The sequence below is a fragment of the Hemiscyllium ocellatum genome, chromosome 10, assembly GCF_020745735.1.
Source record: "Hemiscyllium ocellatum isolate sHemOce1 chromosome 10, sHemOce1.pat.X.cur, whole genome shotgun sequence".
Lineage (NCBI taxonomy): Eukaryota > Metazoa > Chordata > Chondrichthyes > Orectolobiformes > Hemiscylliidae > Hemiscyllium > Hemiscyllium ocellatum.
Genome location: NC_083410.1, coordinates 15,167,116 through 15,190,168, shown reverse-complemented (window position 1 = coordinate 15,190,168; position 23,053 = coordinate 15,167,116). Strand labels below are relative to the sequence as shown.

At 41.2% G+C, this 23,053-nt stretch overlaps 1 protein-coding gene across 1 annotated transcript in view; it reads right to left on the bottom strand.

Annotated features, from left to right (window-relative positions):
- The window catches only part of efcab2 (EF-hand calcium binding domain 2), a 76,166-nt gene extending 60,872 nt beyond the window's left edge, over window positions 1-15,294 (bottom strand). Inside the window, exons 1-2 of the mRNA XM_060830809.1 lie at window positions 15,259-15,294; window positions 6,958-7,042 (exon numbers count right to left, since the gene is read on the bottom strand). Of these exons, the coding sequence (XP_060686792.1) occupies window positions 6,958-7,042; window positions 15,259-15,283 (110 nt within the window). The 5' untranslated portion in view covers window positions 15,284-15,294. The remainder of the gene's footprint in view (window positions 1-6,957; window positions 7,043-15,258) is intronic.
- Window positions 15,295-23,053: the final 7,759 nt, after the last annotated feature.

Below are 23,053 nucleotides of genomic sequence, written 5' to 3'. Positions count from 1 at the left end.
AGATAAACTTTAATGTATAACAAATAGCACAACATTGAACCACAGGACTTAAGTGGAGTAAAATTGTTTTTAATGCCTGAATGACAGAAATCAGTCATCAATTTCAGTAAATGATAATGAACATTCTTTCAGATAAGAGAGTTATGTCTACAGTCATACAATGCTGGCTTTTGAAATATCAACAATGGAGTCATGGCTCCATGGCCTGTCATAAACTGAACTTGTGTCCTTTTAGCTCAATAACAAATAAGTGCATTTGATCACTTTATGTTTTCTTTCATTTACTTTCATTTCGAGATTTCCCCTCCCTCAGCACCTCCTGAACTAACCCTAGTAGTGCTTCCATTAACCTTATACCCCCAGTTTCATCAGCACCATTACATGGGGGTCTGTTCATCCTGACCCTCCTGGCATTCCCAAAGCTGCTCTCATCTTGTTCCCGCCTCTCTATATCCCTAGTTTCCCTACATCCATCTGTCACCCAGGTCTCTTCTGTGGTATACATGAGACAGAAGAACTAGAGTTATAGGGTGGAGATAGAGAGAAGGGTAATGAAGGAGGGGTGGGGATGGATGGAGAGCTCGGAGCAACAGGTGCACATGCAGAGCTGAGAGACCCACTTTCTCCAGAGCATTTGGGGATGGGCTGACCTAGCCAGAGATGCCCCCTATTTTATGAACAAATCAGAAGCTTCATTGGAGTTGAGATTCTGTAAAGGATATTGCTGAGGAAATCTTTATTTTTGCTGTTTGTTTTTATCTCTTTATGTGATAAACATAAGTTCTTTTGTTAAATGTCCATTGGCAGCATCTTATGAATATGTTCAGTGACTGACTACCATAGTAAGCAAATTGCAAAAGTAAAACTTATAGTCTATCAAGCCAGGTTTAACTCTGGTACCTGACTGGTCCTGTATTTTTAACAGCTGGGAACATAATAATAGTGACTGTGAAGTTAACTTTCATTGTCATAAAACCCATTTAGTACACTAATGTCCTTAGAGAAGGAAATCTGCCTTCCTTAGCATGTCTGGCCATATGTGACTCCAGATTCACAATAATGTGGTTGACCTCTAAATGCCATCTGAAACCACTCAAGTCAGGGCAATTAGAGATGGGCAAGAAAAGGTAGCCTTGCCAACAATGACCAAATTGCATGAAAAAATAATGCAAACATAAATCAATGTTTTTATGAGATCCAGGTATGCTGATTGATCCCAGCCTGGGTACATCCAAGTAAACTGCAACTTCAAGATTCAAATATAAGCTGGCTGTATGAAATCTGTAACAATCTTCAATAGCAGTGAATTTCTGTGAATTTACTGCCACTCTGATTGCAAGTTCTAGGCAAAAATATTTCTTCAAAGTAACTTTAATTTTCTTAGTTCAGGTACCCTTTTCCATCATCCCCCTTTAACGTTCCTCCTGCCCCAACCTACACTTTCCTATAAGTTTAATTCAATTGCAAGGGCACTTTTTAAAATTATTACCTATTTTATATAATATACAGTGAAGTTAGGCTCATGTGAGGTATTACACCACATTACATTATGATTAGTAATGCAGTATTTAAGTTTCACTTTTAGACTGTTGAAGTCTCAATTGGCAAGTACTGAGCAAAATATAATGTTCAATAGAGACTAATAAAAACAAGATAGCCACTTCACAGCAATACCTGATGCTATGGAGAAAATTGACACACAAAATACACAACAGTCAAAGATGAGAAACGATCACTGGGAGCAATAAAATTCCTATTTTATGACAGCCTAGCAACATTCTATATTTTAAACAAGTCCATTGTTTTGTTTCTCTAATATGCCTGACAGATCATGCTAAATATTTAAGTTCAGGAAAGTCAGACAAGACTAACTAGGGCTCCCATTAGAGCAGTCAGTTTTATTCCAGTTCTTTCACTTCTATGTAGTAGCTACAATAGAGATTAAGTACGTTTATAAGAAATAGGAGCAGGAGATGGCCTCTTCAGCCTCCTCTGACATTCAGTAAAACCTCGTCTGATCTTCTGTGGAAACTCCATTTTTCCTCTCCTTTAGCTCCCCATGTCATAGCAATATAGAGTTTTACAACACAGAAAGAAGCCCTTTGGTCCATTCTGCCTGTGCCAGTTATCAAGCACCTGTCTAGCCTTGTATGCTATAGTGTTCCAAATGTTCATCAAAATACTTCCTAAATACTATGATGGCTGCTACCTCGAGCATGCTTTTGGGCAGATACCCGCCAATCTCTTGTGAAAAGCTTCTTCCTTAAATCCCCTCTAAACCTCTCATTTCCTATCATAAAGCCATGGCCTCTGATTGTTGGCGTCTCTTAAAAGGTGAGGTTTCTACCCTATCTATTCCCCTCATACTTTAGTATCGAAGAATCTATCAATCCCATTATGGCATAGACTTTCCTTTTGTCAGCTTGGTCAAGATAAGTGCAACAGGTAGTCTAATCTTACTTTATTTAATAATGAAGCTGTAATCCCAATGTGTCACATAGCTGGTAGGATTTACCACTGGAACGTAGAACATAGAAAAGTACAGCACAGAACAGGCCTTTCAGCCCATGATGTTGTGTCAAGGATTATTCCTAATCTAAAATAAAATAACCTAACCTACATACCCTTCAATTCACTGATGTCCATGTGCATGTCCAGCAGTCGCTTAAATGTCCCTAATGACTCCACTTCCACAACCACCGCTGGCAATGCATTCCATGCATTCACAACTCTCTGCATAAAGAACCTACCTCTGAGGACTCCTCTATACCTTCCTCCTAATATCTTAAAACTATGATCCCTCGTGCCAGCCAGTCCTGCCCTGGATAAAAATCTCTGGCTATTGACTCTATCCATCTCATCCATATTGCCTCTCATTACCTTGTATACCTCAACAGGTCTCTTTCTCCTTCTGTCCAGCGAGAGAAGTCCAAGCTTAGTCAACCCTCTTCGTAAGACAAGCCCTCAAGTCCAGGCAGCATTCTGGTAAACCTTCTTTGCACTCTCTCCAAAGCCTCCGTATCTTTCCTATAATAGGGCGACCAGAACTGGACACAATATTCCAAGTGTGGTCTCACTGGGGACTTGTAGAGCTGTAGCAAAACCTCGCAGCTCTTAAATTTGATCCCCCTCCATTAATAAAAGCAAAAACACCATATACCTTCTTAACAACCCTATCCACTTGGGTGGCAACTTTGAGGGATCTATGCACTTGAACACCGAGATCCCTCTGATCCTCCACACTGCAAAGAATCCTGTCTTTAATCCTATATTCAGCATTCAAGCTCAACCTTCCAAAATGAATCACGTTGCATTTATCCAGGTTGAACTCCATCTGCCATTTCTCAGTCCAGCTCTGCATCCAGTCAATGTTGTACTGCAGCCTGCGAAGCCCTCATTACTATCAATGGCACCTCCAACCTTTGTGTCATGAGCAAATTTACTAACCCACCCCGCAATCACCTCATCCAAGTCATTTATGAAAACTACAAAGAGCAGAGGCCCAAGAACAGAGCCCTGCGGGACACCACTCACCACTGACCTCCAGGCAGAATACTTTCCATCGACAAGTACTCTCTGCCTTCTGTCAAGCAACCCCCAATTCTGAACCCAGATAGCCAAATCTCCCTGTATTCCACACCTCCTGACTTTATGAATGAGCCTACCATAGGGAACCTTATCAAATGCCTTGCTGAAGTCCATATACACCACAACCACTGCTCGACCTTCATCGACTTGTATTGTCACCTCCTCAAAGAACTCAATAAGATTTGTGATGCATGACCTGCCCTCACAAAGCTATGCTGACTGCCTTTAATCACGCTATTCTTTTCCAAATAGTCATAAACCCTATCCCTCAGAATTCTTTTCCAACACCTTGCTGACCAAGACCTAAGACTGACTGGTCTGTAATTGCCAGGGATTTCCCTATTCCCCTGCTTGAAAAGAGGAACAATATTCGCCTCCTTCCAATCCTCTGGTACAACTCCTGTGGGCAGTGAGGAAGCAAAGATCTTCACCAGCAGCTTAGCCACCTCCTTTCTCGCTTCCCGGAGCAACCTAGGATAATCCTGGTCTGGCCCTGGGGATTTATCAATTTTAATGTTTGCCAAAATTTCCAGCACATCAACTTCATCAATTTTGATCTATTCAAGCCTGTTTCCCAGCTCCTCAGAGTTGTCATTCACAACTAAGTCCCTTTCCTTAGTGAAAACTGAAGCAAAAAAGGCATTTAGGACTTCCCCTATCTGCTCAGACTCCACACACAAGTTCACTGTGCTATCCCTGACTGGCCCAACCTTCTCCCTGATCATTCTCTTATCCTTCACATGTGAGCAAAATTCCTTTGGGTTCTCCCTAATCCTTTCTGCCAAGCCTTTTTCATACCCCCTCCTGAGGTCCATTTCTGAGCTCCTTTCTAGTAAGCCTGTAATCCTCTAAAGCTGTGCTAGATCCTTGCTTCCTCCACCTTACGTGAGCTGCTTTCTTCCTTTTGACGAGAAGCTCCTCTGTTCTTATCATCCAGGGCTCCTTAACCTTACCCATTCTTGCCTGTCTCAGAGAAACAAATTTGTGCATCTCTCGCAACAGCTGCACCTTAAACAGTCTTCACATGTCTGTTGTGCCCTTTCTGTGGAACAATTGCTCCCAATCTGTACTTCCCAACACTTGTCTGATAGCGTCATAATTTTCCTTTCCCCAATTAAATATCTTCCCTTGATAACTGCTCCTTTCCCTCTCCAAGGCTATAGTAAATGTGAGGCAGTTGTGATCACTGTTACCAAAGTATTCTCCCACCGCGAGATCTGACACCTGTCCTGGCTCATTGTCAAGCACCAAATCCAAAATGGCCTCTCCCCTTGAGTAAGGAAACCCTCCTGAACATACCTGACAAAACGGCTCCATCCAAATCATCTGCACTAAGGAAGTTCCAGTCAATATTGGGAAAGTTGAAGTCACCCATAGCAACAACCCTGCTGCATCTGCATTTTTCCAAAACCTGCTGGCCGATGAGATCTTCAAGCTCCCTTTTACTATTAGGAGGTCTGTAGAAAACCCCTAATGAGGTCGCTGCTCCCTTGCTGTTCCTAACCTCCACCCATACTGACTCAGTAGACAAACCTTCCTCAACAATCTTAGTTTCTATAGCTGTGATGCACTCTCTGATTAGCAATGCTACACCCCTTCCTCTTTTTCCACCCTCCCTGTTCTTTTTAAATGTTCTAAACCCTAGAACATCTAGCAACCATTCCTGCTCCTGTGAAACCTACGTCACCGTTATGGCCACAACATCATAGTCCCAAGTACTGATCCATGATCTAAGTTCATCACTCTTATTTCTGACACTCCTTGCATTAAAGCAAACACACTTTAACTGATCCCTTTGTTCCATCACATGAATAACCTTCCCAATAGATTCACTACATCCTGTCACTTCCCCATTTCTAACCACCCCCGTCTCAGATATGTAGCTCTGATTTCCACCCCCCTGCCAAACTAGTTTAAACCCTCCCGAACTACACGAGCAAATCTCCCACCCAGGACATTCGTGCCCCTTCAATTCAGGTGCAACCCAACCTTCATGTACCAGTCCCACCTTCCCCAGAAGGCATCCCAATGATCTAAATATCTGAAGACCTCCCTCCTGCACCAGCTGTGCAGCCACATGTTAAGCTGCACTCACTGCCTGTTCCTCACCTCACTATCTTGTGGCACCGGTAGCAAACCTGAGAACACTACTCTACTTGTCCTGTTCTTCAGCTTCCAATCTAGCTCTCTGTAGTCACTTTTCAGATCCTCAATCCCTTCCCTAGCTATATCATTGATGCCAATACGTAACACAGTTTCTGGGTGCTCACCCTTCCCCTTCAGAATCCTGTAAACCCGATCGGTGTCATTCCGGATCCTGGCACCGGGGAGGCAACGTAGTTTACGGCGGTCCCATTTCGGACCACAAAATCTCCTGTCAATCCATCTAACTATTGAATTGCCTACCATTAGCGCTTTTCTATTCTCCCCCCTTCCCTTCTGAGCCTCAGTGCCAGAGACCTGACAACTATGGCTTTCCCCTGGTGGGCCATCCCCACCAGCAGTATCCAAAATGGAGTACAGTCTTTCTCTCCCCAATTCCTGTCCAATCTACATCCTTCTCTCTCAATATTTTCCATTTCCGTCAGGGACCCTTTCCACTTAAGATCTCTGTTTTCAACAAGATGTCTAGTGGAACACCAGGGAAACCCGGCAAAAAACAGCAAGGGCACAGGATTTTCCAATTTGCCTTCTGATAGATGAAATGTCCATCCAGTTCTTGCAAGGTAAATATTGTCAGGAGAGGGAATGGTAAGTGGGGATGGGTCGGGAGGGAAAGCAAAGGCAGCCAGAACTTTTAATGGTCATTGCAAATTTCTACCATAATTAAAAGAATTCTCCCCCGAATGGCATTGTGGGTCTACCTGCAAGATAGGGGTTGCAGTGGTTCAAGAAGGCAGCTTATCACCACCTTCTCAAGACAATAAATGGTGGCCCAGCCAGCAATACCCATGCCCCACAAATGAATTTTAAAAAACTCATTTAAAAGACACAAGCAATGGCAAGTACTCCATTCAGGTATAACAATACAAAACATCCAAGGTCTAAAGTAATTCAAATGTATTGTGTATGCTGTCAATGTGTCAGCCACTTAAGCCATACATTCTTATTTAAATAACTACACCTGTCTCAATCATGTATATCACCTTATGTGACGAGAACATGTCGGGTTGCATTACTCTGTCAAGCATTTTAGTTCACAGACCTCAATTCTATACAAGAAGGTGATTGAACATCCCTCACACAGAGCTCAAACTCCATTACAAAATTATCATCCAAATTTTAATAATCTTCTGTAACTATACGAATTTTGCCCTCAAAAACAAGAATTGTTGCTTTCATAAATGTAGCTCCACATCATAGACTGACCTGACATCCACAGAGTTGTTTGACTCATGATCAAAAACAGCAAAAGCATCTTTGATGTTCTTCTGAAGCTCTGCTATTAATGCCTCTGTAATAAATGGGAATGTGACAATTTCAGTATTTCTGGCTGAGTTACAACAATAATTTGCACTTATTATAATCAAACATTTAAAGTCAGCAATATAGCCAAAGTGCCAATAGACGATCCTGGCAGTTGGGTGGAAGCTTAACTCATGGTCAAAGAGCTGCTAGAGGAGATGATGGAGCCGGGTACATTATAACATGTAAAAGGCATCTGGACGGCTACATAAATAGGAAGGGTTTGGAGGGATATGGGCCAAATGCAGGTAAATGGGACTAGATCAGTTTCGGATCTCTAGTCAGTACAGTCAAGTTGGACCAAAGGGTCTATTTTGTGCTGTAAAACTCTATGACTCCATGTTTTCATATCATTGATTTCAGCTATCTGTAAGAATAATAGGGTAGTTTTAGATTAGATTAGACTTACAGTGTGGAAACAGGCCCTTCGGCCCAACAAGTCCACACCGACGCGAAACCCACCCATACCCCTACATTACCCCTTGCCTAACACTATGGGCAATTTAGCATGGCCAATTCACCTGACCTGCACATCTTTGGAATGTGGGAGGAAACCGGAGCACCCGGAGGAAACCCACGCTGACACGGGGAGAACGTGCAAACTCCACACAGTCGGTCGCCTGAGTCGGGAATTGAACCCGGGTCTCAGGCGCTGTGAGGCAGCAGTGCTAACCACTGTGCCACCGTGCCGCCCAGTTATGGTAGGGGATTTTAACTTTCCAAACATTGACTGGGACTGCCATTGTTTTAAAGGTTTAGATGGAGAGGAATTTCTTAAGTGTGTACAAGACAATTTTCTGATTCAGTATGTGGATGTACCTACTAGAGAAGGTGCAAAACTTGACCTACTCTTGGGAAATAAGGCAGGGCAGGTGACTGAGGTGTCAGTGGGGGAGCACTTTGGGGCCAGCGACCATAATTCTATTCGTTTTAAAATAGTGATGGAAAAGGATAGACCAGATCTAAAAGTTGAAGTTCTAAATTGGAGAAAGGCCAATTTTGACAGTATTAGGCAAGAATTTTCAAAAACTGATTGTCAGCAGATGTTCGCAGGTAAAGGGACGGCTGGAAAATGGGAAGCCTTCAGAAATGAGATAACAAGAATCCAAAGAAAGTATATTCCTGTCAGGGTGAAAGGGAAGGCTGGTAGGTATAGGGAATGCTGGATGACTAGAGAAATTGAGAGTTTGGTTAAGAAAAAGAAGGAAGAATATGTCAAATATAGACAGGAGAGATCGAATGAATCCTTAGGAGAATTTAAAGGCAGTAGGAGTATACTTAAGAGGGAAGTCAGGAAGGCAAAAAGGGGACATGAGATAGCTTTGGCAAATAGGGTTTAGGAGAATCCAAAGAGTTTTTACAAATACATTAAGGACAGAAGAGTAACTAGGGAGCGAATAGGACCCCTCAAAGATCAGCAAGGTAGCCTTTGTGCGGAGATGCAGGAGATGGGGGAGATACTAAATGAGTATTTTGCATCAGTGTTTACTGTGGAAAAGAACATGGAAGTTATAGAATGTAGGGAAATAGATGGTAACATCTTGAAAAATGTCCAGATTACAGAAGAGGAAGTGCTACATGTCTTGAATTGCATAAAGGTGGGTAAATCCCCAGGACCTGATCAGGTGTACCTGAGAACTCTGTGGGAAGCAAGCGAAGTGATTGCTGGGCCTCTTGCCAAGATATTTGTATCATCGATAGTCACAGGTGAGGTGCCAGAAGATTGGAGGTTGGCTAATGTGGTACCATTATTTAAAAAAGGTGGTAAGGACAAGCCAGGGAACTATAGACCAGTGAGCCTGATGTTGGTGGTGGGCAAGTTGTTGGAAGGAATTCTAAGGGACAGGATATACACATAATTGGAAAGGCAAGGACTGATTAGGGATAGTCAGCAAGGCTTTGTGCATGGGAAATCATGTCTCACGAACTTGATTGAGTTTTTTGAAAAAGTAACAAAGAGATTGATTAGGGCAGAGCAGTGGACGTGATCCATATGAACTTCAGTAAGGCTTTCAACAAGGTTCCCCATGGGAGACTGGTTAGCAAGGTTAGATCTCATGGAATACAGGGAGAACAAGCCATCTGGATACATAACTGGCTTGAAGGTAGAAGACAGAGTGGTGGTGGAGAGTTGTTTTTCAGACTGGAGGCCTGTGACCAATGGAGTGCCACAAGGATTGGTGCTGGGTCTACTACTTTTCGTCATTTACATAAATGATTTGGATATGAACATAAGAGGTATAGCTAGTAAGTTTGCAGATGACACCAAAATTGGAAATGTAGTGGACAGCAAAGAAGGTTACCTCAGATTACAATGGGATCTTGATCAGATGGGCCAATGGGCTGAGGAGTGGCAGAAGGATTTTAATTTAGATAAATGTGAGTGCTGAAATTTGGGAAAGCAAATCAGAGCAGGACTTATACACTTAATGGTAAGGTCCTCGGAAGTGTAGCTGAACAGAGACCTTAGAGTGCAGGTTCAAAGCTCTTTTAAAGTAGAGTCGCAGGTAGATAGGATAGTGAAGAAGGCGTTTGGTATGCTTTCCTTTATTGGTCCGAGTATTGATTATAAGAGTTGGGAAGTCATGTTGCGGCTGTACAGGACATTGGTTAGGCCACGTTTGGAATGTTGCATGCAATTCAGGTCTTCTTCCTATTGAAAGGATGTTGTGAAACTTGAAAGGGTTCAGAAAAGATTTGCAAGGATGGGTTAGAAGATTTGAGCTCAAGGGAGAGGCTGAATAGGCTGGGGCTGTTTTCCCTGGAACGTCGAAGGCTGAAAGATGACCTAATAGAGGTTTAAAAATTATGAGGGGCCCAGATAGGATAAATAGACAAAGTCTTTTCCCTGGGGTGGGGGAATCCAGAATTAGAGAGCGTCAGTTTAGGGTGAGAGGGAAAGATATAAAAGGAACCTCAGGGACAACTTTTTCATACAGCCTGTGGTGCATGTATGGAATAAGCTGCCAGAGGAAGTGGAGGAGGCTGGTACAATTGCAACATTTAAAAGGCATCTGGATGGGTATATGAATAGGAAGGGTTCAGAGGGATATGGGACAAGTGCTGGCAAATAGAACGAGATGAGGTTGAGATATCTGGTCAGCATGGACCATTTGGACCAAAGCATCTGTTTCCGTGCTGTATATTTCTACGACTCTATGATTCTAATGACTTTAAGGGTAGACACGGATGTCAGTTTTAGTGATTGAGGCTCTTAAAAGTATATTATTGATCTGCTAATAGGAGAGAGAGAGAGTGTTTTTGCACAAGGTACAGTGGGGTAGAATTGGCTGAAGTCTTGAAAGTTGTCAGCCAAAAACTAAATAGATGAAAGCATTAATAATGTTACCAAACATTGCTTATGTGATTAAGCTTTTTGCAGAATTGGATGATAATCCTAAAGGAGGTAGATGTTAATAATTAGTATCTATGTTTTGGTATCCAGAAATCTTTCAATAAAATGTTGTACTCAATCAAGTGTTAAATTTTGTCATATATAATTGGCACTCTGATCTTATGAGAGAAAGTGACAGCAACTGATGAGAGGAGATTCTGTATAAGGTCACGTCATAATTTTTCCTGCCAGGATCCTTTTGGAATCATTTCTGTTACTGGCTTTTAAACAATTTGGGTGAGGACATCAATGGAATATTGCTGGTTAGATGGATGTTGGAACTTCATTTAAATAACTAGGGTCTGGACTGATTTCAATGTCTCACGAACTACTTTGTGGCAGATTTCCATCAAAGTGGACAAATGTACGTAAATTTGGAAGATACTATCGAAGAATCCTGAATTGCTGTAGTGTGGTTGGTGGATATACTGCATCTATGCATTGATTATAGAATGTTGACAGTGGAGATTCAGTGAAGGCACTATAATTGAATATCGAGGAAATACAGTTAGATTGTCTCTTGTTGGAGATGCTTATTGCCTGCCATTGCATGACACAAATAGAGTTGTAAGGTCATACAGTCATACAACACAGAAACAGACCCTTCAGTCCAAAGTTGAACAGACATCCTAATCTGACCTAGTCCCATACGCCAGCATTTGGTTCATATCTCTCTAAACCCTTCATATTCACATATCCATCCAGATGCCTTTTAAATGTTGTTATTGTACCTGCCTCCACTACTTCCTCTGGTAGCTCATTCCATACACAACCACCCTCTATGCAAAAAGTCCTTTTTAAATCTTTCCCCTTAATTCTATGCCCTGTATGTTTGGATTGCCCTACCCTAGGAAAAAGGCCTTGGCTATTCACCCTATCCATGTCCCTCATGATTTTGTAAACCTTGATAAGGTTACCCCTCAGAGCTGAAAATGTGTTGCTGGTTAAAGCACAGCAGGTTAGGCAGCATCCAAGGAACAGGAAATTCGATGTTTCGGGCCAGAGTCCTTCATGCAGGGCTCTGGTCCGAAACGTCGAATTTCCTGTTCCTTGGATGCTGCCTAACCTGCTGTGCTTTAACCAGCAACACATTTTCAGCTCTGATCTCCAGCATCTGCAGACCTCACTTTTTACTCTAAGGTTACCCCTCAGCTTCTGATGCTCCAGGGAAAAAGCCTCAGGCAATTCAGCCTCTCCCTCTAACTCAAACCCTTCAGTCCCAGCAACATCCTTGTATATTTTTCCTGCAGCCTTTCAAATTTAACAACATCCTTCCTAAACAAGGTCAACCAGAATTGTATGCAATAATTTAAAAGTGGCCTTACCGATGTCCTTTATGGTCACAACATGACATTTCAACTCCTGTACTTAATATTCTGACCAATAAAGGTAAGCATGCCAAACACCTTCTTTACCATCCTGTCTACTTGTGACTCCACTTTGCTACTTCTCAATTCCAGCCTGAATGTTGCCTAGGTCTTGCTGTATTCAGGTACAGAATATTTCATTGCAAATGCATGCAATCAGTCTGACTTCTGAATTTGCAGCTGAAAGTAATTGATAAAGTAGCTGAAGTTTATTTGGGCCGAAAATACTACCCGTGGGACTGTGCCCGTGTTTGCCTTTGTAGATATTCAAGTCTAGTTCCTCAAATATCTCTGAAGATATTAGGGAGAATGACCAAAATTATACTTTACTGAATTGGAGCTCTAATTAACATAATTGTGAGATCTTTCTCAGTCAGCAAAATAAAGAAATAGAGCAGCCAGGACTGATTTCATTTCATTTCTCAGTGGCTTTATTTGATTGAATAGGATTTTTTCAGGTGGATAGGTTTGGAAAAATTGGGAGGCCTGAGGAGTAAATATACCTTACCACTTCAATTTCTGAAGACCACTCCATCTGTTAAATGAATTCAAGTTAGAAGTATGCAGAAAGCATATCTTCAGCCCAACCAAATGGACGATAATAACCTCCTGCGCTTCACAGGAGGCTCCCAAGCACTGAGGATGTCACCTAGACAGGGAACGAAACGTCTGCAACACAAATTCCCAGCTCGGCAAACAGAACCACAACAAGGATGATAATAACATCAAAATAATGATGGGGTGGAAATGCTTCTTCTTTTGATTTTATTTTATATCATTTGTGATACAATTTTGTTAATGGTATGAGAAAACAACATATTTTGGCCTTTGAAATAATTCCACATTCTACATCAACACCATTGAATATGATTATAGTGAAATTTTGTTTGGCAAGATTATAAAACCCCACAGAAATAACAAGATAAATTGCTTTTTATTGCTTTGGGAATAGCGTAGCTCGCTTTTCTTCAGCTTCTGGTCTCTGATTATTGTTCAAGAAAGGAATTTAAAATGAATTTCATACTACCAGCAAAGGAAGGAATAAAATGGTAAAATACAAATTGTGAAATTTAATATTTCATGCAGCTCTTTTCTTAACAGCAATATAGAAACAGTTGTTTAGTAGTACAGAATCAGAACATTGCTGAAAAAGGACACATTTTTCAAGGTTTTACATTTTGCACTCCTCAGGACAATTCACAAGAATAATGTAAGAAAAACAATATTGATACTGTATGAGGACAATGTTGATTGGTTGGCAAATTGATTCTGGTTAGCATTGCCATGGAGAATGCACCAATTAGATGATGACTAACAGTTTAGTGCCAAGATCTGTTTAAATTTTAAATCAAGCAAGACTACTCTGATTGGTCAAGGCATTTTTCTGAGAAATGAACCAGAGATTGGCTGTCACCAGCACTTTTTCCATTTTTGTTTCTGACTGCATGGTCCTCTGAGCAATCCAGCTTAGATGAAAGGGTGCGATATCTCAAAGGTTTGATCAGCATGCTAGCTGTTGAAAGCTGCTACTATGCAGTGGTATCATAAGGGCTGTTTGCCACTAACATGCATTCTGCCATCAAGCTAAAAAGATGTTCATCCCATTACACAACTGAGTAATGTGGTAAATGAATTTCAGTGTCAGTGTAGTGTTAGCTGTATGGGCCGTGTGTCCCAAAACCTGGTAAATCATATCAAACAACAAACCATTTTGGCTGTTGCAGCAAACAAGACTGTAACAAACCAGTCCATGTTTGAAAAATTCAAAACATGGTGCCAAATATTACATGTGAGTCTGCAACTGGAAAACATTTGCAACATGATCATGAATGCACAAAGAATTACACTGTCAAATATTTTAGGATTGTTGGAGATCACAGCAGGTCAGGCAACATTCATGGAGAGAAAGCACGCTAACGTTTCAAGTCTAGATGACTCTTCATCAGAGATGAAGTGAAGTGCAGAGGGGGCAGCATTTATGCAATAGTGGGAGCAGACAGGTTGGAGTGCTGGAGGGGAAAGGATATTGATAATTTAGATTAAGCATCAACATCCTTTCTCCCTCAGCACTCCACCTTCCTCTCCACCACCCAGCCTATTGCATAAATGCTGTCCCCTCCACACTTCAGCTCTGATAAAGTCATTTAGACTCAAAACATTAACTTACTTTCTCTTTATGTCTGCTCCTTGACCTGGTGTGATCTCCAATATTTCTTGTTTTCAGCACAGGTTCCAGCATACGTAGTAGTTTGCTCCTATTTTAGGAATGTTAGTCAGGTTTGCAAAGTGACATACATATGCACACTGGAAGCTGTAGGGTCCTAGTCTTTATAGACATAACGAATATGTACACACACTGTGTGTGTTTCAATCAGAATAGAATAATGATGGCCATTCTCTGGTTCATTTATCAGGGAAATATCTTGACCAGTCAAAGTTAATCTGTCTGGTTTAAAATGTAAACAAATCTTGGTAATTAACTGTCACTCATCATTGAACTGGTGCATTTGCCATGGCAATGCATCTACCATTTGGGAGACCAGTTGCTAATCAATCAGCAGTTTCCTCGTACAGAATAAATGTAGTTTCTCCTTTACAGTGGTATTCGTGTGGATGGTCCTGCACAGCAAAAAAAAATTCACGAAAGAGCCCTTCTTCAGCTGTATGCAATATAAAAATTGCGCATTTTTAAACTACAAGCTATGTTTAATTTAGTTCACAAAATATCAATAAACGGGTGTTTTTTTTAAGTAGGGCTGCTGCTAAAACAATCAATTTCCTACAAAAAGGTAAAAATCCTATAAATCGGAAATGAATTGTCAAAATAATATGCACTAAATTTTCAAAGGAAGGGTGACTGGGCTCTTAAACGTTAACTGTTTTTCCTGCACAGGTAACTGCTAGATCTGTTGAGTCTCTCCAGCATTCGCTATGTTTTATTGCGTTAAATGGTGACCAGGCAGGCTGGATTTTTAAATAAACTCATTTGTCGCCTTTTTGAACAAAGGTACCGTTTCTGTTTATAATCTGGAAAAAGATGGTTATTTTTCAAATGGTCGCTGACATTGACTTCAAAACACCATGGGGTTTTAAAGCTCCTGAAGAGGTGAACTCAGGATCCGCCAGTTTTGATATAGAGTACCCGTGATCTTTTTGAGAGAGAAACAAAAATAAAACACTAAGACGGCTACAGCCCTCCCTCTCTGCAAATTATGGGTTAAAATTCTTTCCACACAATCGTCCTCTCAGGGTTGGGCTCAGAACAAAGACTGGAGGGCTCCAGCTGGGCTCCATCTTGAATCTGAGCGGAAAAGACTGAGCTGGAGTTAAGCTCCGGGCCTCAAGGGTCCCTTGTTGTTGATGTTCTTTTTTATATAGATTAAAGAAAATCTTATTAGGGTTGCACCATCACCATCGCCGTCCTTTCTCCAAGCCGCTGCTTACCTGCCGCTTCTTTGTCGTCGGCCATATTGTTTCGGACGGTTGCTAAGGAGCGCTGTAGTCAAGGAGGCTGTGAATTGAAGGGAAGGAATGGGAGAAGAGGTTGCAGAAACCCCGTTCTTTTTTTCTTCTTTGCAGCCTTGACATTTGTAACAAAGGGTGCTTTAACAAATTTACTGCCTGCAAAAACCGTGTCCAGCTTGATCTCTCGCTTGAAACCCCCATAGAGGTCCACTGTACAGATTAGGTCTTCTGGCCTGAGGGGCTTGTTCTTCACAGGATGAAGGAGGAGAAAGTGAGGACTGCAGATGCTGGACTATCAGAGCTGAAAATGTGTTGCTGGAAAAGCGCAGCAGGTCAGGCAGCATCCAAGGAACAGGAAATTCGACGTTTCTCCAAGGAGTCCTGATGAAGGGCTTATGCCCGAAATGTCAAATTTCCTGTTCCTTGGATGCTGCCTGACCTGCTGCGCTTTTCCAGCATAACATTTTCAGCTCTTTCACAGGATGAACCTAACTTCTATTTTCCAGCAGTCGGCCCATAGCCTTGTATGCCTTGACATTGTCCATCTAAATTCTTCTGCAGTGAGATTAGATACCTCCCTCTACCACCTTCACAGACAGAGAGTTCCAGATTTTCAACGCTCTCTGGTTGAAAGATGTTTTCCTCACATGCCATCTAAACATCCTGCCCCGACCCTAAATCTATGGCCCCTGGTTTTTTTAATCTTTCCATCAAATCTACAACCTCCTGTCTTTATGTCCACTTCTTAACTGCTGTCTCTTTTGCCATTATTTGTGAGCACCCTGGAGCACCTATAATGAAGGCAAGTTGCATATAAATCAAAGTTGTTGACCTTTTTGTTATCTTCTGTCTTAACAGCAGGCAAAGAAAGATGTAAACATGCATTTGTACCTTGACCTAGTGTAGTATGGCTCTCATGATTTTAAAACAAAATGTATTTTTATCCTTTAAATTAAACAATTATAGGACATATATTGACACAGAATCTTTAATATCTCACCACAAAGCTTTTCACAGGGGCACTCTGAAACATCAAGCAACATACAAATATATTTGGGCAAATATCCAAAAGCTTCTTGGTCAAAAAGAGGTAGATAATAAAGGAGTGTTGTATCTTAAAGAAGGAAAAGAGTTAGAGAGACAAAGAGGGAGTAATTCCCAGAGCTTAGGTTCTTGGTAATTAAAATCTCAACCACAAATGGTGGAATGTTTAATGTCTGGGACTTTAAAATCCAGAATTAAAGATGGGTAGAGATTGCAGAAAGTAGTGAGGTCGAAAAAGATTACAGAAATAGGAATAAATCTATGAAGGGATTTGAACCAAGAATAAGAACTCTAAAGTCAACGTCTTGCTTAATAGTGAACCAGTGTAAGTCAGTGAGTGCAAGGTTGATGTCATAACAGGATTTGGTGTGAGGTAAGACACAGGAACCACACCAGGCAGAAGGGAAAATCAAATCTACAGATGAGAAAGGAATGGATAAGAGTTTCAAAAGCAGGTGAACTCCTGAATGCTGAGTGAAAATAAATTATCTTAGTAATGATGTAAATATGTAGTTGGAAGCTCACCTTGGGGTTAATATAACACTAATGTGGTTAAGTCTCTTGAGAGAGGAATTGGGATCTTTGGCAAAGGAGTGAAGTCACTGATTGGACCAAAGTAAATGGCTGCGATCATTTCAACATTCGAGGAATTTACTGTTCATCCAGTATTGATGTCAGACAAAAATTTAGAGACATAGTGGGATTTAAAGATGTACTGGTGAGGACAGCTGGATATCATCAATACATCTGGAAACTAATATATTTTTAGATGATGTTGCAAAGGGTATCTTGTGTAGAAAAGAATGAGGAGAGAGCCATGATAGATTCATGCAGGTCACAAGAGGTAATGGTTTGTGAGTGGAAAGAAAAAGCCAATGTGATGTTCTGGCTGCAACTAGATATATAAATTTGGAACCAGGTGGGTGAAGTCCTACCTGTCTACTTGACAGCAGAGTCATTGGAAGAGGACAGTTCAATCAACTTACATGTAAGTCAACCTACAGATTGAGAAAGAAGACAGGGCATAATTTAACATTGCCATAGTCATACAGTCTTTCACTTATAACTTTGATGTAAGTTAATATGGTGTTACAGAAACCTGACCGAAGGGATTCAATCATAGTGATCCAGGAAAGGTGGACCTTAATTTAGGAAGTGACAACAGTTCCACAGACTGTGGAGAAGATAGGGAGGTTGGAAAGTGACAATATTTCCAAACACAATGGCAGATTTGAAGGGGAAGGGGACAGTATCTGAAGAGGGAGAATTGCTCATAATATTGTCTTATTTTGGAGCCAGGAGAGAAGTTGACTGGTCAGTAGTTTAGTGGGAATAGGGTCGAGAAAGCAACATCTAGATTAGAGTGGTGCTGGAAAAGCATATCAGGTCAGGCAGCATCCGAGGAGCAGGAAAATCGACATTTCGGGCAAAAGCCCTTCATCAGGAATACAGGCAGGGTGCCTGCAGAGTGGAGAGATAAATGAGAGGGGGATGGGGGTGAGGAGAAAGTAGTATAGAGTACAATAGTTCAATGGGGGTGGGATGGAGGTGATAGGTCGGTGGGGGGAAGGTAGCAAAGAGAACAATGGGTGAATGGGAGTGGGAATGAAGGTGATAGGTCAGAGATGAGGATGGAGTAGACAAGTCTACAGGACAAGATAGGTTCAGAGAGGGCACAAGGAAAGATAGGAGAAAAATGAGACATAGGCATAAGTTCAGATTTATAGTGTTTGGGAGCATATGCTGGTAAGCACTAAACTGTGATAGCTCCACAGCTTTCCAAGTAAGAAAGACCCTTCAGGTCCTAAGCAGGAGAATTAGCAACCAGGGACTTCATTCAAATGCATAAGGAGACAAAGGAGCAGCAGATAGGTATGTGCGAGGCAATGGACCTTTTAGCCCAGAAGCTGAAGGGCTATAGCTACACAATTGGAGACCCATGCTGCTTCAAGATCGTCTGGCTACTTCCATAGATAGGATGGTAGTTGCCATGCAGAGCCAGTTCCAGCACTTTCAGGATATGATGGACAGCATATTGGATTTGCACTGTATCAACCAACCCATTGGTCCTCAGGGTCAAAAGCAAGGTGAGAGGGATCAGGGGAACTTGACCTTATTCCAGGTGCACCTTCCTCCAGAAGGCAACTTGCTGGAGGAGAAACTGCACACAGGCCCCTCAGAAGTTTCCAATGAGGACACTGCAGAAGTGCTGGGCCTTCCAGCTCTATCCCGCCTGTTCCCCTCCAACCTGTGGAAATTTGAGCCAAGGAGGATGCATTTGCCTCTAGCAAGGAGACTGTCAGCTTGGTTGGGTCATCTAGATGCAAATGCCCCCAAAGGTCACCTAACCGAACCTCCAAGCCCAACAGGCTGCAGTGTAGAGCAGGCTCCCTCTACTCCAGTCGTGGTACGCAACATTGCGTTGAGATGTAACAGGAAGGAAAGAAGAAAAAGTAACCTGAAGCAATGGTGGTGGCATGGATGTTATGTTAAGCCTCACACTGTATATTAAGCCTCACATTTTTCGTAGATGGTAAGATTTTTGCACTAAATCTGTATGTTTGAATCTCTGTCTTGCTCATATTGCAAAATGTCCACCCCTTGTCCAAAGTCTGATGACTAACAAGACAAGTTGCCTGGTTCTGTAGCTAGGCTAAGAGTCATGGCATGGCAAGTCAAGGCAAGAATGTTGTGATGATGCAAGTGTGCGCAAAATGACTGAATTTTGTAAAAGCAAGTGAACAATCCTGTAATGCAGCCTGGTCCAATCTGTGAGCCTGTTGCCTGCCCCAGCACCTAAAAGGTTGCTGCAGCGGTATCTTAATGCTAGTTTCTGGTGTTTCCAGGAGTGCTGCTCTCAAAATTCAAAACATTTTGCAAGTGGATCAGAGGTACCATGAGAATCCTGACAGAGGAGTAATTATTGAATGCCAATGCCTGTGGATGAGGGATGCATGTAGCTGATAGCCACAGGTTGTACCCTGAGATGCTGTTGCGCTATGACCAACATGGACGTCAGCAGTCAGTGGAAGTTTCCAGGTACTCACTCTGACTTTCATGTTGAGACTTCTCAGCATCTAGTTCAATCTCGGTGGATGGTAGGGTAGATATCTGTCTTAATGAGGCGCACTTTGCAGTTAATATACTTAAGAAGCAATAATCCTCCTTAATCAGTAACTTGCTACTGCATAGCGAAAATCCTGCCTTAACATCCAAAACTTAGTTAAACAAAATGCAACAAGTTGTTCCCAATGTCTAGACAGGCCTTACTGAACTTCTGACATGATTCTACCATATTTCTCACCAGAGCCTGAATTGTTCAGGCCCCTGTGACTTAGTTCTATAATTTTTAAATTGTTCAAATTAGTTCAACTTTTTCCAGCCTTTGATGTCACATGAATTTCTTACTCTCCTGTGTATAATAACAGCTGCTCCTTAACACTTTGATATCCTATTATCTTTTCACCATGGACTTACAATCTCGTAATACCACATGCCCTCTACTCTCCTTGAACAAAGGTTCAGGTATCCACATAAGACAGTCAGGCCAGTTAGATGCTCTAGCTAGCTCACTAGATGTACAAGTACCTTTTTAAATTCAAAGTGACAGTATATGCAAAACACTTTAAGGAATCAAATCAATGGTCTTCCGGCATATGCATTTAACAACTTGCCAGTTCTTATTTAGCAATTGTTCAGTGACAGGCATATAGATATCAATATTCTAATTTTGGATGGTACTAATCACTCTGATTCACAGTTCAGTATGAGCCACACATTCACCTTCTAAGCAGGAGCTTCTATAAATCCGGCTGATTAAAGCTGCTTTTATATTGAGCAAGACCAGTGCATACACCATCTGTTTCAGACAAACATAAGGTGCTGGCTTTTGCAAATCATTGCAAAATAAAAGACTTGCATTTATATAGAACCATTTACAACCTCAGGTCATCTCAAAGTTTTTGACAGACAATTTTATACTTTTGAACTGTCGTTACTGTAGGAGTGTAGGAAACTTAATATAATGTCCAGTCCACATTGATGTCTGAACATTGGAAGCTACTGTACTAACAGAGATCTGCCATATTGCAAATGCACTTTAAGGAGCTGGCATCAATTTGGTTATACCCAGAGGGTTGTCAATGATAAATTATTGAGCATGTTCCAAACTGACGAGGGAGGGCTTTGGAATACTAAGACAATCAAGGGAACAGATGAGAAAGTAAAGTTGATCTAGGGAATCAGTTGTGATGGTGTTGAATGGCACAGCATTTTAGTGGGGCTGAGTGGCCTCCTTCTCTTAGTTCTTTTAATCACATTGGACTGGGTAAAGGACTGTAGCAGTCTAACAAAGATAGTTTGAACTGTGTGCCTCAAAAATGGCTTTCCTGTCAGTGCATGGACTGAGACCAGTTGAGAATGTTGTCCATTCCCAGCCAGACAATTGGGACTGTTAGCTGTATAGTAAAAGATGACACAGATTTAAGATCATTAGTGAAGGAATCACAGGAAGAGATGAAACATGCTTTTTACACAATGAGTTTTTGTGATCTGGATCTCTTTGCCTGAAGGGGTAGTGGAAGCAAATTCGGGTGTAACTTGTCAAAATGAAATTGTATAAATATTTGAGAAAGACTAAGATTGCAAGACTATGGGGAAAGAGTGAGCAGGAAGTGATCTCATCATCAAGATGCCCCTGGGTAATAGCAACAATAATGTGATTGAATTTTACATTTAGTTTGAGAGATTTGAAATTTTTAAATAAGAACTATAATGAGGGCACAAAAGCAGAACTGGCTAAAATAAAATTAATAAATGAGATTAAAGGATAGTTCATAGAGATGTAGTGACAGATAATTAAGGGGATATTCAGAATGTACAGAATAGATACATTCCAAAGGGATAGAAAAATTCTAAGGGTTGGACCCATCCATTGTTAATTACAAATGTTAAAAGTAGTATCATATTTAAAGAAAAGACATAAAATTGTGCAAAGACAATGGCAGGACAGAAAATTGGACAATAGAAAAAAATAAGCAAAGTATATGCCAGAGGAATTGGTGGAGGCTGGTACAATTGCAACATTTAAGAGGCATTTGGATGGATATATGAATAGGAAGGGTTTGGAGGGATATGGGCTGGGTGCTGGCAGGTAGGACTAGATTGGGTTGGGATATCTGGTCAGCATGGACAGGTTGGACCGAAGGGTTTGCTTCCAAGCTGTATATCTCTATGACTCTATGACTAAGAAAAAATGAGGGAAAATCTGGTGTATGAAAAAGCTAGCTAGAAATACAAAAACAGAATAAGAGTGCCTATAAATATATACAAAAAGAGTTAACAAGGTGAATATTAGGTTATACAAAGAGAGAGTGGAGAATTAATAATGAAAATAAGCAAATGGCAGAAGAATTGAATATGTATTTTGCACCTGTCATTGGGAAAATGTTAGAAGCTACTGCAAAGGTTACAGTGGAAAATGAAGCTTGCAGAGTAGTGGAGTTAGCAAGTTTTGAGAAAATTTGTAGCTCAGGTTGAGGTTCTGAATATAGGTTTGCTCGCTGATCTGGAAGGTTTGTTTTCAGCTAAAAATGAACCTTCCAGCTCAACGAACAAACCTACATCCAATCATGATGTAGCATATTGACAGGGACAGAAAATTAACTGGCTAACAGAAAGCATACAGTAAGCATAAAAGGGTCTTTCTCTGGTTGACAAGGCATAATGAGTGGTGTGCCACAGGTATTGGTGCTAGGACTTCAACTGTGTATAATCTATGATTCTATGACAAGGTTGCCAAATTTGCTGATGGCACAATGTTAGGTAGAAAAGTAAATTATGAAATAGACATAAGGAGGCTATAAAAAGAAGTAAATAGTTTAAGTGAATGGGCAAAGATGTAGAAAATGGAATCTAATTTGGGATCTAATGTAGAATGTTCAATTTCGGCAGGAAGAATAAAAAAAACTATCTAAATGGTGAGAAATTGTGGAGCTTCGGCATTCAGAGATATTTTGGTGTTTTACCGCATGAATCACAAAAGATGAGTAAATAGGTGCAGAAATTAGTTAATAAAGCTAATAGAATGTTATTTTTTATTGCAGGGGGCATTGACTATACAAACAGGGAGGTTATGCACCAGTTAGGCAGGATACCACTGCGACCATTTTGGAGTACTGTGCACAGTACAGTATTGGGTAAAAACGAGGACTGCAGATGCTAGAAATCCGAGTCTGAATTAGAGTGGTGCTGGAAAAGCACAGCAGGTTAGGCAGCATCCAAGGAGCAGGAAAATCGACGTTTCGGGCAAAAGCCCTTCATCATGAATCGATGCTCCATTCCTGATGAAGGGCTTTTCCTGCTCCTTGGATGCTGCCTGACCTGCTGTGCTTTTCCAGCACCACTTTAATCCAGACACAGTACAGTATGGGTCACCTTATGAATGTGAATACATTGGAAGCAGATCAAAGCAAGTTTATCAGATTCATATTTGGAACAAGTGGACGGTGATATCAGACACAGTTAGACAGGCTAGGCTTGCTTCCATTGGAGTTTAGAAAAATCAGAGATATTTGGTTGAAACACAGAAGATCCTGAGGGGTTTTGACAAAGAGTGAATGTGGGGAGGATACTTCCTTTTGTGAAAGAATCTAGAATAAGGGGTCACTGTTTAAACATCAGAGATCATCCATTTAAATCAGAGATTAAGTGATCCTTTTTCCCCTCAGAG